This window comes from Medicago sativa, chromosome 6 (assembly GCF_051527215.1).
Source record: "Medicago sativa cultivar Bolivia chromosome 6, Bolivia_mono, whole genome shotgun sequence".
Taxonomy (NCBI): Eukaryota; Viridiplantae; Streptophyta; class Magnoliopsida; order Fabales; family Fabaceae; genus Medicago; species Medicago sativa.
The window spans coordinates 96,387,186-96,400,933 of record NC_140754.1 but is presented as its reverse complement, the minus strand read 5'-3'; the positions used below and the strand labels follow the sequence as shown (position 1 = coordinate 96,400,933).

The window sequence follows — 13,748 nt, the reverse complement described above, 5'->3', positions numbered from 1 at the left end:
TTTTTCAAATTAGCATCACTCTTATTCTTAGATTAGATTATAATAAGGTTAAATAATCATACTCAATCATTTTAATTAAACAAATGCAAAAAAAAAAAAAAAATTATCAATTTCATTCAAGAGTCCAAATATAAATAGTTTACAAAGTAGATTAGTTAAAACATCATGCATGCTGTTTAGGTGGACATCGATAAACTTTGTGCTACTACCTGAATTTCAATTCATATAAATGACTTACTTTTACATGACAAATTGGCCAATTCATGAGTGAAAAAAATGACTAATTGAGCAAATAAGCAGGGGTCCTCCGTTTTTGGTTCAAACAATCAGATTTTAACCATATAATATATGTTCTTGTGAACATAGTTCTGTCAATAATATGTTCCAATGTATAGAGGCTGAAATTTTATTTTAAAATTTTTCACTAATTCACTTTAAAAGATCAAGTTCTGACTATTAAGATATTTGACAAGCAAAAACTAAGATCAAGTTCTGACCGCTAAGATATTTGACAAACAAAAACTGAATTATGAATAGTATTAACTCTCAAATTAGTTTTGTCAATTGTAACCAAAAAAAATTAGTTTTGTCCAAAAAAAAACTCTCAAATTAGTTTTATTTATCAGCAATGTTGTCTTATCTTTTTGTGATAAGCACAATGATCTCTTATCTCATTTCTCATTTCTCATTTCTCATTTGACATTATATGATTTTATTATCTTTTTAGTCAAATTCAGGATTTTTATTATAATAGTATGTATAAATTTTCCATTGAAAAAGGTATGTATATAAAATATTTAAATAACTTTCATAAATTGTGAGCCGATGTTACAGAGTATTATAACAATTTTTTTAGGTGGAATATAACAATTTTTTACTTTCATTATTGGTGATAGACATACCGGAGAGGCAGATTTAAATAAAAAATTATAAATTATTGGATGGACTATGTAATATCCAAAAACATATAATAATATAATGGCTTAATTACTATTTTGGTCCTTCAAGTTATTTGTTGGTTACATTTTGGTTTCATAAGTTATTAACGTTACAATTTGGTCCCTTAGGTTATTTGTTGGTTACATTTTGGTCCCATAAGTTATTAACGTTACAATTTGGTCCCTTAACTTAATTTTTGGATTCGTTTTGGTCCCTTAACTTATTTTTTGGTTTCGTTTTTGTACCTTAACTCTAATAACATAAAGGACCAGAGTGGTTGACGGAGGAAGAGTTAAGGTACCAAAACGAAACCAAAAAATAAGTTAAGAGACCAAATTGTAACGTTAATAACTTATGGGACCAAGATGTAACCAACAAATAACTTAAGGGACCAAATTTTAACGTTAATAACTTATGGGACCAAAATGTAACCAACAAATAACTTAAGGGACCAAATCATTAATTAAGCCTAATATAATATAATTATAAATTAGAAGTCTTTCCCTATTGTCAAAAAATAAGTCGTACCCAAAATAAAATATTGTGGAAAAGGCAGCACCTTTGTTAGGCATGTCACATGTCACTCTTTATATATATAGATAGATAGATTGAATTGAAAGTCCCTAAAAAATAAAAATATGGGATGAATGACGTTGTCCAAATTAATTTTTGTTTACTATTGGTACAAAGAAAATGTTTACTACAATAGAACTATTTCATTTCCATCCCAATACAAAGGAAACAATACAAATTAGAACAACAAAAGAAAACATGAGAATTCCTTAAAAAAAACATGAGAATTAGTTGAAGATGTGATCACACTTATCATGAAATATAAGAGCAACCATATTAAAAGTTGTCCAAAGAAGTCGATACATAATTAATATCAATAATTATCAATGTCATATATTGTTGGACATACGATTAAAAGTGAAGTTTTATATGAAGGTTTACATAATAAGCACTGCTTCACTGGAACTGTCTTTCGTCTAACATAAAATCTCTCATCCCAAAAAATAAGCTTGAAATTTAATTTTGACTTTTCCTTTTTTTTTCTTCTTTTTTTTTTCCTTTTTTCCTCGTTACATCGTAACACTACAAAAAAACATAATAAGTACTGCTTACATGGGTGAAGTTTTGTCACACTCTATAGTAAAAGGGTCAAAATAAGAACAAATTTGTTTGAGAGACAAAAACAAAAGTCGTTGCATTAATTTATAGACTAATAATATGTTAACAAACTAACCCTAACAAAAAATATTTGAAAGTATTTTCAAGGGACTTTGATGGATGATAAAGGGCATGAATTATGCAATGAGATATGAAAATAGTTAGTTATTCCCGCATGCAAGGTCACATTCTTAATCGACATCACAAAGGTCTTGCTTGAATCACATGAAGTTTATGATGTTCAAATAATGAATAAAATAAAGTTGTATGAAAGAAAATAAAAATAAAAATTGTACCATTTAAAGAAAGAAAGCACTTGGGAAGGTCCATGTGAGATCATTTGTCAGAACAACGTTCGTTTTGATGGATGTTGACATAAAATTACGTGGACCAACAAAAATATAAGAACATTAATTATCCCCTCAAAAAAAAAAAAAACGAACATTAATTATGGTCCCTAGTTATCCTTTTCTTTTACATGCCTCAGTCTCAGTGTGTGACACCGCGCCATCTAAGCCTCACCATCCATTGTTTCTCCCTCTTAAGACTCTTCCTTGTAGGGGTGTAGGTCAATCTAGAAAACCCCTCAAATTCACCTAAAAAAAAAGAGTTGGATCGGGTAATTAGGTGGGTATAATTTCTAAAAATGAAAAACTCATAATAATAATTGGGTTTCAGGTAAAACTAGATCCAAATCCAAAAAACTCACTTACTCAATAATGTAAATATTTTTTATTACTATTTTTATAGGGTAGAAGAAAAATATTAAAGGTTATGGTTATAAACCAAGTTCTATTTTCAAAACATACACATTGTACTGTATATAATGAAAATCAAAATATGATATAGTCAAGATGTTGTACTTTTTGTTTATTTTAATACTAAAACAATTTTATGTCATGCAACTTTAGTTTGTTGCAAATATTTTATGATAAAGTTTATTATTTGATATTACAATTTATTATTCTATGATACATAAAATTATAATGAAAATAAGTTAACCAATTTTTTTATGAAAATTAAAAAGTAGAGTAATATTTAAGAAAAATTATGAGTACTTTGTCATTTAGTCATTTAATATTAAAAATATATAAAAATAAATTGGGTAACTCATTACCCAATTCAACCCAATTTATAAATTAGTGGGATTACCAAACTCATCCAATGATATAACGGGTGTTTATTTTATCTCACCCAAACCGGAGTATCCTACATGATTCGAGTATTGGGTTCGACTAAACCCAACTCAAACTCACTCATGTACACCCCTACTTCCTTACATGAGAGATATAATTATAGTCAAAACGTACCATACATTGAATAAGGGCTTAATTACATAACTGATCCCTTAAATGATTATGAATTTCGGTGGGTTTGGTTATGAAGATGATGAATTTTTTGGGTTTGAGGATGAAGTTGATGTAGGAGGAAGATGAATGTTAATGTTTTTTAACAAAAGTTAACAGAATGGATTTAAATGATGGACAGAGGTAAATTAAAGGACTAAAATGGGGCGAAAATTAATAAGGGGACCAAATCAAATTTTCATAATTATTTAAGGGATCAGTTATGTAATTAAGCCTTAAATAAGAGTATATTTTTAATCAAAATTTAAACATCAATAATAAATATGCAATATTCATTTGAGAATGCTATAAATACGATTTAATATGAGAACGGTTATTGAAATTCTTAGAATAAAAACAAGAATAAGAAAAGTAGAGAAGATAGCTCATTTATAACTTTTAATTTTTCCTAATAAATGAATGAGTTGATTTGTGTAAGTAATTAAGCAATAACTAATCATCATGCTATTCTTGACTTCAGACTCTGACGAACTTGAGACTCTGGTAGTCAGCTTCTGATGGTCTTCAGACTCTGATTGTCTTCAGACTCAGACTTACAACATAAGCTTCCTTTGTAAATTCCTTTGCTCTCATTTGTTCTTCCAGGACCAATACTTTGTCTAAAGACTTATAAATTTTAGTCTATGGTCATGCACACTTGAACAATTATTAGCATATCCAATTGAATTTTTAATACCTTGTTTTCATAAAAACTTAAGGTGGCAATATTAAACACATTTTGTTCCAACAGCTGTTCGGCTCCCCTCTTCAGTTGAGCACGTTGACGTGCAAGAGAAATCTGAGTTAACTGTTTCTGCTTATGTTAGGGAGATGAGTCCCTCGCTTGCCGAACTCAGTAAATCACAAACGGATGTTTCCACCAATTCGTTCAGCTTTGCCTTGCAAATGTTACAGATGAAATTCCAATGGGAAGGTTGCCTCAGCCCGCTAGCCCTGTGTTGGGTTTGGTTACCGCAGTAACGCACAATGATGTGCATTCAAATGTAGTGGAGTAAACGCTTCAGGACTCTCAGGACGTGAGCGTTCTAGAGACTTCTATGACTGCTATTCCGCTTACCTTTTCAGTAGAGCACGTTGATGTGCATGAGAACGCTGAGTTAGCTCTATCTGCTTATGTTAGGGAGATGAGTCCCTCGCTGGCCCAGCTCAATGAATCGCAATCTGAGGTGCATACAGGTTTGCTCCACCTACACTCACAAGCCAAAATTCTGTTGTTTCGGCCATTTGCTTCTTCTGAATAGCTCACCCATCAATCTGAAATTCTGGCAGATCTAGTAGTTCAGCAGGTTAATGGTAACGTAGGTTCTATCATGTCCAAAGGTAGTAGCATGCTCGCAGTTCAGTCAGATTTTTTCGCAGCTACTATAGTTCATAATGGTAAAGCAGGTTCTGTCATGTCCGAAGGCAGTAGCATGCTCGCGATTCAGCCTGATTTTTTGGCAGATACGGTAGATGGTAACGCAGGTTCTGTCATGTCCGAAGGAAATATCATGCTCACACAAAGTGAAATTTTAGTTCATCACAAAACCTAAATATTCAACGTGATATGGAATTATGGAATAGAATTCGGGAGTACGATCAAAAAGTAGCGGAAGATCCATCCACACCGGTTCAGTCCAAGAAGCAAAAACAGAAATTGAGACAACATGTCCTTGGGAAACCTCCGTATAGAACCCACTCAAATGGGTGCTTCTCCAAGTGCCCAATGATTGTCCTATATTGGAATTCTCGTGGTAATGGCAACTCTGACACAAGAGTTGCTTTAAAATTTTTATTTCCGTCTCATAAAACATTGTTAATTATTATTGCAGAACTTATGATTTTCGCGGTGTAGAAGAGGTTCCGAATGTATATTGATGATTTTGGTGGATTTGATGAAAAAGATTAACAGGAACTGTTGCCCCAGATAATCCACCAATGCCTAAAATGGATGAAAAAATTATTGACATATACAACGGGGTTGCAAGTATTTTTAGTAGATATACAGTAGGCAAAATCCCCAACGCATTTAAACACATCCCCTCAATGAAAAATTGGGTGGATGTCTTATATGTTACTGCATCTGAAAAGTGTTAAAGCTATTATTGTTTCAAGCCACTAGAATTTTTGCTTCTAATTTCGGTGCAAAAAAGGTTGAGCACTTTTACAAGCTTATGTTGCTTCCAAGAGTGAGAAATGATGTAAAAAAAGAACGTTAGAAAGCGACTCAACCAGTGCCCTGATGATTTTTAGAAATGCTTTTTTAGTCCCAATTATGCTTCGAAACAGATGGCATAATGCCGGTAATCTTGGTGTTCAAGTTATTTCTTTTCATAATTACCATGAAGGTAACTGTTGTGCTGATGTAACACCCCTATTTTTTTCTCACATTATAGGGTGCGTTACATACAATAAAAATCGCAAAATGTAAATAAATATAATCCGGCCGCGTCAAAATAATAATATTCATTTTTTTTTTCTCGTCTTAACTATTATGTTTTTTTTTCTTTCTTTCTCACCATTTTTTTTTTCGTATGTTTCTTTTTAAAAACAAAGAAACAAAATAATAGCATGCTTCGGTATATTTCTTTAATAACATTCTTTCTTATTTTCTACTGAATGTTTCTTCTGTAGGTTTACACAACAAAATAAATTTGAAACATAATTAACAAATATTTACATCATAATATATATACATATCATTCGGTCTAAGCCTGCGGCTTATAATGCTAAAGTCATCATAGTGAATATTTTACAATGATCCATAAGTCTTCATGAGACTTAATATAAACAAAGCATAATTACCATCTAGCTAGAGCCAAAATGCATTAGTCAAAACTACATCAGTCCTACTATGTTACCAAGGCTGACTACTATCCAAAATAAAAGAGTTTTAAGAGACATTAAGTACATAACAAACTAATTAGCACTCTTAAACTCTTTCCCACACACTAGAAGTCACATCTAAACATGGCCATTAGGGTCTCCCCCAATGAACTCTCCCTCCTCAAGGTACTCCTCTGGGTCCTCCTCTGGTTCCTCCTCTGGATCCTCCTCCTCAGGTGCATGGACTCCTCCTCCTCCCTGCTCAGCAACATCAACAGGATCAACAACCGGGGGAACTATAGGCTCTTGTGGGTCTGGTCCTACAGGTGGGACAACACCCATGTCATGGAGAGCTAGGTACAACCTCTGCAATGGTAGAATCATCTCTGTGGTCTCATGAGTAACAATAGTAATAGTAGGCTGGCCACCGAATCCTGTGGTAGTGCGAACAAGTCCGGTAAAGATCAATGTTTGGGTGGCCAAATTTATTTCCCAAACATCATCCCTCGGATCCTCAAGGAACTCGATCCTGCGTGTTCCTGAGTGAGCTAAATATCTCCCTGGCATCATCTACAAAACATCCGAACATACCCAAAAACAAAAACAACAAGATACAAAAACAAACAAAGAAGGGTGAATTACTCGTACACAAGTTTTCCACGTGATTTATTACATAAGGAAAAAGAAAATAATCTATATATAACAATATGATAATTACATAAATATTTTTCTTTTCATCCACTGTCCAGCAATTACAAAGCATATAAAAAAAAAACTATCTTTTAAAAGGTCAAATTAGCATTAATAGTTTGACATTCAACTTGACACATGCATGAACTCTTTTGACTTTTCTCTCGACTCTAGTTTATTTTTCATTTCACAATTTACTACTCCATGGAGGTTCCACTCTAATGAGCATAAAGCCGTTTCGGCGACTATAACATGATTATTAGTATTATGAGCAAGATATACTTAAACTCTAATCATTCTAGTCCGATCGCACTACCTTATTATAGATAGTCTAGTTTTGTCAGGCTCACCATGTCGGGTAGTACGAGTACCTTCAGCCGGGAAGCAATCCCCAACTATTGATAGGCGTTCGAAACACAAGTGCCCTCGATAGGTCCTCAAAGTAACCAAACCATAACTATCCTCGTTCCCATCTACACCTGAGTGTATAGGGACCTGTTATAGCTCCTTAATTGTCCCTACTTTCTAGACAAGACAATTACTCAAACTCAACTCAACAATGTCAAACAAGTATATATCATAATTATCATTTGTTCATTAAACTGGATCAGCCCTTCAGAATTATGTTTAATTCAAATAATATAGTGCTTAAACCAGCTACCTTTACAACCAAAAATATTCAATCCTGTTCCTGGTGCATTTAAGTGTACGGGTATTATATTATAGTAGGTAATCATTCATGGAATTCATATTGAACCAGTGAGTAAACTTCCACTTTTAACAAGTACATATTTGATTTAGATGATGTTGCCATAAGCTATATATATACCTATATTTCAAGATAAGTTATCCTATTGTTATAGTACTCTTAAATTATATCATGGTTTTTGCATTCTTAAACATTTTCTTTTACAAGTTACCTATAAGTCAAGGTTTTATTAAATAGATATCATCAAAATCAATAAAGTAAGATACAACTATCTCTCTTAGATTATTTCTTCTTAAGAGAAGTTTTTTACTCACTATCAACGTTATAAGTTATCACGTCGAATCATAATCGACACTTTTGTTATAAGTCATATGTTTTCAAACCAAATTCATACATCGAATTCACATAGTACTTATCAAAATTTAGCATATTCATTTACTTACTCAAGAGTGATACCAAATAAACATAATAGAACTATCTAATCAAGTAATCATTTACAAAACTTTTTTTTTCTACTTGTATATTACATTTTTAAAATAATACTCCTAATTATATTAACTAAAACACATATAAGTCGATGCCCTTTGACATATACTTGATCGCTAGAAATTATCACCTCATCGAGAAATTAACTCTCACAAGTAGAGTTATTTACTCACACATAATCACTTAAGCACATAACTTATGCAAAATCTTTAAAACTTATTAGTAGTAATTCCCCTTACCTTCGGTTTCTTCGAAAGTTGTTGTTATATTGTTTCCGTCTAAAGCAGCTCCAATATCACCTGGTTTTCTTAGAGAGAAGAGAGTTTTTGTGTTGTGTGTTGGTGATTGGCAAAAACCCTTATTTATAGGAAGATGAATGTATACTCTTACTAGAAAACTTACGGTTCCTATCTTCTTCCTTTAATTATCCATTCCATTTTTTTAATTTTTTATTTATTAGAAAGTAACGTGGGGAGAAAGAAAATTTTATTCTTTTATATATATATATTTTTTTTAACAACAAAAATACTGTCCCCACCCCCCCCCCCCCCCCCCCCCTTACTTTTCAATTCTTATATTATTATTATTATTATTCTTCTATTATTTATTTTAAAACACTTTTAAATATAAGTTAAATTTTTGGATGTTACACTACTACCCCACTAAATAAAATTTCGTCCTCGAAATTTGTATACCTTCAAATAATTCTGGATATTGAAATCTCATCTTCTCTTCTAGTTCCTACGTGGTGTCTCCCGTCGTTTGATCCCATACGACTTTAACCAAAGGAATTTGTTTACCTCTAAGTTGTTTAATTCTCTTGTCATCAATCCGTACAGGTGATGACTCATATGACAAATTTTCTTTTAACGGTACTACATCAGGCTCAATTATATGAGATGGATCGGAAATATATTTCCTTAATTGTGAAACATGAAACACATCATGGATGTTTGAAAGAAAAGGGGGTAAAGCAATTTGATATGCCACTGGACCAATACAACGAAGAATTTGATATGGTCCAATAAATTTAGGAGTGAGTTTTCTGGACTTAATAGCTCTACCTACCCCAGTCGTTGAAGCGACTCTCAAAAATACGTGATCACCTTCCACAAATTCAAGAGGTCTTCTTCGTTTGTCTGAGTAACTCTTTTGTCTGCTTTGCGCGGTACGCATCTTTTCACGGATCTGTTTGACTTTATCGGTCGTTTGTTGTACAATCTCTGGTCCTAAAATGCTGCTTTCCCCATCTTGATACCAGCACAACGGTGTTTGACATTTCCTTCCATACAGAGCTTCATAGGGTGCCATTCCTATGCTTGAATGAAAACTGTTGTTGTAGGTAAACTCAATTAATGGTAACAATTTATCCCAATTTCCCCGGTTATCTAAGACACAAGCTCTCAGTAAATCTTCTAGGGATTGAATCGTCCTCTCGGTTTGTCCATCGGTTTGTGGATGATATGCAGAACTTAATCTTAATCTGGTTCCTAAAGATTTTTGTAAACTCCTCCAAAAATGAGATGTGAATTTCGGATCCCTATCTGAGACAATACTTGAGGGTATGCCGTGTAGTCTAATGATTTCCTTAATATAAATCTGAGTCAGCTTTTCTACATTGTCGTTAGTGTTAACAGGTAAGAAATGAGCTGACTTTGTCAATCGATCGACAATGACCCATATTGAATCAAAATTATTCCTGGTTTTTGGCAATCCTACGACGAAATCCATCGAAATGCTTTCCCACTTCCATTCAGGTATGTCTAAAGATTGGAGCATTCCAGCAGGTCTTTGATGTTCTACCTTTGCTTTTTGACATGTCAGGCACGAGGCAACATACTCAGCAACTTGCTTCTTCATTCCTGGCCACCAAAATTTTTGTTTTAAATCTTGATACATTTTGGTTGTTCCTGGATGAATACTTAGGTTGCTTTTATGTGCTTCGTCCAAAATCATTTTTCTTGTCTCCGGATTATTTGGGATGCAAACCCTCCCATTGAAACGTAAAATTCCGTCTGCTCCCAACCCAAATTCTGAATTTGTTCCTTGTTCAATCAATCTTATCTTCTCATGAAGTTCGTCATCTGTTGCTTGTTGCTCTTTTATTGTGTCCATCAATCCATTTGATATCTTTACCATTCCCAAATGAATTATTAGATCTCGATATTTTTCTATCAGCTCTAACTCTTTCACCATCATTGCAGACATATGAATTGTTTTACGACTCAGCGCATCAGCTACAACATTTGCCTTTCCAGGATGGTATAGCAGGGTAAAGTCGTAATCTTTGAGAAATTCAATCCATCGTCTTTGCCTCATGTTTAGTTCCTTTTGATCAAACAAGTACTTTAGACTTTTGTGGTCACTAAAAACTGCAAACTTCGCTCCATACAAATGATGCCTCCAGATTTTCAACGCAAACACAACTGCAGCTAACTCCAGATCATGCGTAGGATAATTCTTTTCGTGGGTCTTAAGCTGCCTTGATGCATATGCTACTGCCTTTCTATGTTGCATGAGAACGCAACCTAATCCTTGATGTGAAGCATCACAATAGACTTCATAAGGCTCGTCTGGTTGCGGTAGGACCAATATCGGTGACGTTGTTAATTTCTCCTTCAATGTTTGGAAACTTTCTTCACACTTTTTAGTCCAGATGAATGCTTGGTCTTTCCTCGTAAGTTGTGTTAATGGAGCTACTATCTTTGCAAATCCTTCAATGAATCTTCGATAGTATCCAGCCAATCCAACAAAACTTCTGATCTCCGTCACCGACTTTGGTTGTTCCCATGAGAGTACCGTCTCTACCTTTGCTGGGTCTACGGCAATACCATCTTTTGTGATGACGTGACCTAAGAATTTTACTTCTTCAAGCCAGAACTCACACTTTGACAATTTTGCGTATAACTTCTTTTCACGGAGAATCTTCAAAACTTCACGCAAGTGATCTTCATGCTCTTCCTTGTTTTTAGAATAGATAAGAATATCGTCAATAAATACAACTACGAACTTATCGAGAAAAGGGTTAAAGATCCGATTCATGTAATCCATAAAAATTGCAGGAGCATTCGTCACTCCAAACGGCATTACGAGATACTCATAATGTCCATATCGAGTTCTAAACGCAGTCTTGGACACATCCCATGTCTTTACCCTAATTTGGTGATAACATGTTCTTAAGTCAATCTTTGAGAAAATAGAAGCTCCTTGGAGTTGATCCATCAAGTCGTCTATGCGAGGTAATGGATACTTGTTCTTGATCGTCACTTTGTTGAGTTGTCGATAATCCACACAAAGTCTCAAGCTTCCATCTTTCTTTTTCACCAACAACACTGGTGCTCCCCAAGGTGAAACACTTGGTCTAATGAATTGTTTTGATGATAAGTCCTCAATCTGAGTTTTTGGTTCTGCTAACTCATTGGGTGACATCCTATACGGTGCGGTTGAAATTGGACTTGATCCAGGTACTAGATCGATCGAAAATTCGACGTCTCTAACTGGGGGTAAACCTGGAACATCTTTCGGAAATACATCCGGAAAATCTTTTGCGACCGGTATTTGGCTCAATACTAATTCACTCTCGATTTCTAAAGAATATAATAACATGTATCCTTGAGCTCCTTCTTTTAAGGAAGCTTTTACTTGATTGGCAGATATAAATCCAGAAACCTCAGGGTTAGGAAAAATTATGTTCTTATGTGCACAATCTAAAAGAATCTGGTTGAAAGATAACCAGTCCATGCCTAAAATCACATCTAATTGTTTTAAAGGCAAACATATCAAGTCAATAAGGAATTCTCTATCCTGAATAACAATAGGACAGTTTTGACATACAAAATGTGCAGAAATAGGTTCAGAAGTTGGAGTAGAAACAATTAAGTTAAAAGGCAATGTCGTAATTGGTAAATTTAACTGTTTCACACGATCCATGGAAATAAATGAATGAGTTGCGCCTGAATCATATAGTACAGTTAGAAGATACCTGACATATCGCACTTTCCATGTATGAGATCTTCTGATTGAGAAGCTTCAGCACCATTCAGAGTGTAAACTCTTCCTCTAACAGTTGGTTTGACACCTCTTACATTGTTCATCTTTGGTTCAACTTTTTGATTCGGGCAGTCTCTAGCAAAATGTCCTGAATCTCCACATTGATAACATATCAATCCCTTAAGTGGACAAGTGTTCGCCAAATGGTCTGTTTTCTGACATTTGAAACACTTTCGGATATTGTTTAGAGGTTGGTTCCTCGATTGTCCTCCTCCAAAAGCATATGCAACTGGACGATAAGGTTGTTGATCGCGGTTGTTACCTGGAGGTCGTGAGTAGGGTTTCTTTTGTGGTGCCTTTCCCTTCTAGTTTGATCCTTGTGAAGGATATTTCCCCCTAGATGGTCCTCCTACATTGTTTCGATTAATTCCACCTTCTTTCATCCTTTCTATCTTTCTGCATTTTTCAACCAAAGGTTGAAACTGACGAATTTCCAATGGCAATACAGACTCCTTGATACTAAATCTAAGTCCACCTTCAAATCTTTCACACAACCAATCTTCGTCAATTTGGTCCTGGAAGAAACGAAAATGTTTGGACAATGATTCAAACTTAGCCGCATATTCATCAATTGTCATTCCACCTTGTTTCAAGAGAAGGAACTCTTGTTCTTTGTTAGTTCTAGCACTTCTAGGAAAATACTTGTCGAGAAATTTCGTGCGAAATATTTCCCAAGTGATATCTTGATTGTTAGCTTCAATCATCTTGCGAGTTCCTTTCCACCAGTATTCGGCATCTCCCAATAGTAAGTAAGATGCATATGTTACCTTTACTTCGTCGGGACATCTCAACACAGCGAATATCTTTTCTATCTCTTCGAGCCATAAGTCAGCTTTCTCTGGTTCGGTTTCTCCCAGAAATTGTGGAGGATCGTGACGTCTGAAATCTACTAATCCTTTATTCTCAGCGTTTCGTTCTTCCCTTTGTTGCTTTCGAATATCCCTTTCAGCCTTCGCAGCAGTTTGTTCTACAATGGTTGCTGCCATTTCTGCCATAGCTTGAATAGCTCTTTCCATACCACCTTCGGTATTGCTTGCTTCTCCATTATCTGCTTCTATATGATTATTTCTACGAGTCATTGGGTTCCTAAAATTCATAATTGGTTAGAACCTAATTATTAAATAATATAATAATCTATACAAAGTTAGTACAAACAAACGCAATTAGTACGGACATTCTCTAACGTTCCCGAAAGAATCAACCGTGCTCTGATACCACTAATGTAACACCCCTATTTTTTTCTCACATTATAGGGTGCGTTACATACAATAAAAATAGCAAAATGTAAATAAATATAATCCGTCCGCGTCAAAATAATAATATTCATTTTTTTTTTCTCGTCTTAACTATTATGTTTTTTTTTTCTTTCTTTCTCACCATTTTTTTTTCGTATGTTTCTTTTTAAAACAAAGAAACAAAATAATAGCATGCTTCGGTATATTTCTTTAATAACATTCTTTCTTTTTTTCTACTGAATGTTTCTTCTGTAGGTTTACACAACAAAATAAATTTGAAACATAATTAACAAATAT

The 13,748-nt window shown here is 34.1% G+C and overlaps 2 protein-coding genes across 2 annotated transcripts; both read right to left on the bottom strand.

Annotated features, from left to right (window-relative positions):
* Nucleotides 1-6,130: 6,130 nt before the first annotated feature.
* LOC146918596 (uncharacterized) lies at nt 6,131-8,534 on the bottom strand. Its single transcript, XM_085717459.1, has 2 exons — nt 8,406-8,534; nt 6,131-6,851 (listed from the first exon to the last, which is right to left on the bottom strand). The coding sequence occupies exon 2, from the start codon at nt 6,849-6,851 to the stop codon at nt 6,420-6,422; it is 432 nt and encodes a 143-aa protein (XP_085573585.1). The 5' UTR covers nt 8,406-8,534; the 3' UTR covers nt 6,131-6,419.
* Nucleotides 8,535-12,521: 3,987 nt separating this feature from the next.
* LOC146918595 (uncharacterized) lies at nt 12,522-13,295 on the bottom strand. The gene has a single exon (XM_085722073.1). The coding sequence runs from the start codon at nt 13,293-13,295 to the stop codon at nt 12,522-12,524; it is 774 nt and encodes a 257-aa protein (XP_085578199.1).
* Between the last annotated feature and the right edge of the window lie 453 nt (nt 13,296-13,748).

Coding starts and splice junctions, on each gene's coding strand:
- LOC146918596 (XM_085717459.1), bottom strand. CDS start 6,851: ATGATGCCAGGGAGATATTTAGCTCACTCAGGAACACGCAGGATCGAG.
- LOC146918595 (XM_085722073.1), bottom strand. CDS start 13,295: ATGACTCGTAGAAATAATCATATAGAAGCAGATAATGGAGAAGCAAGC.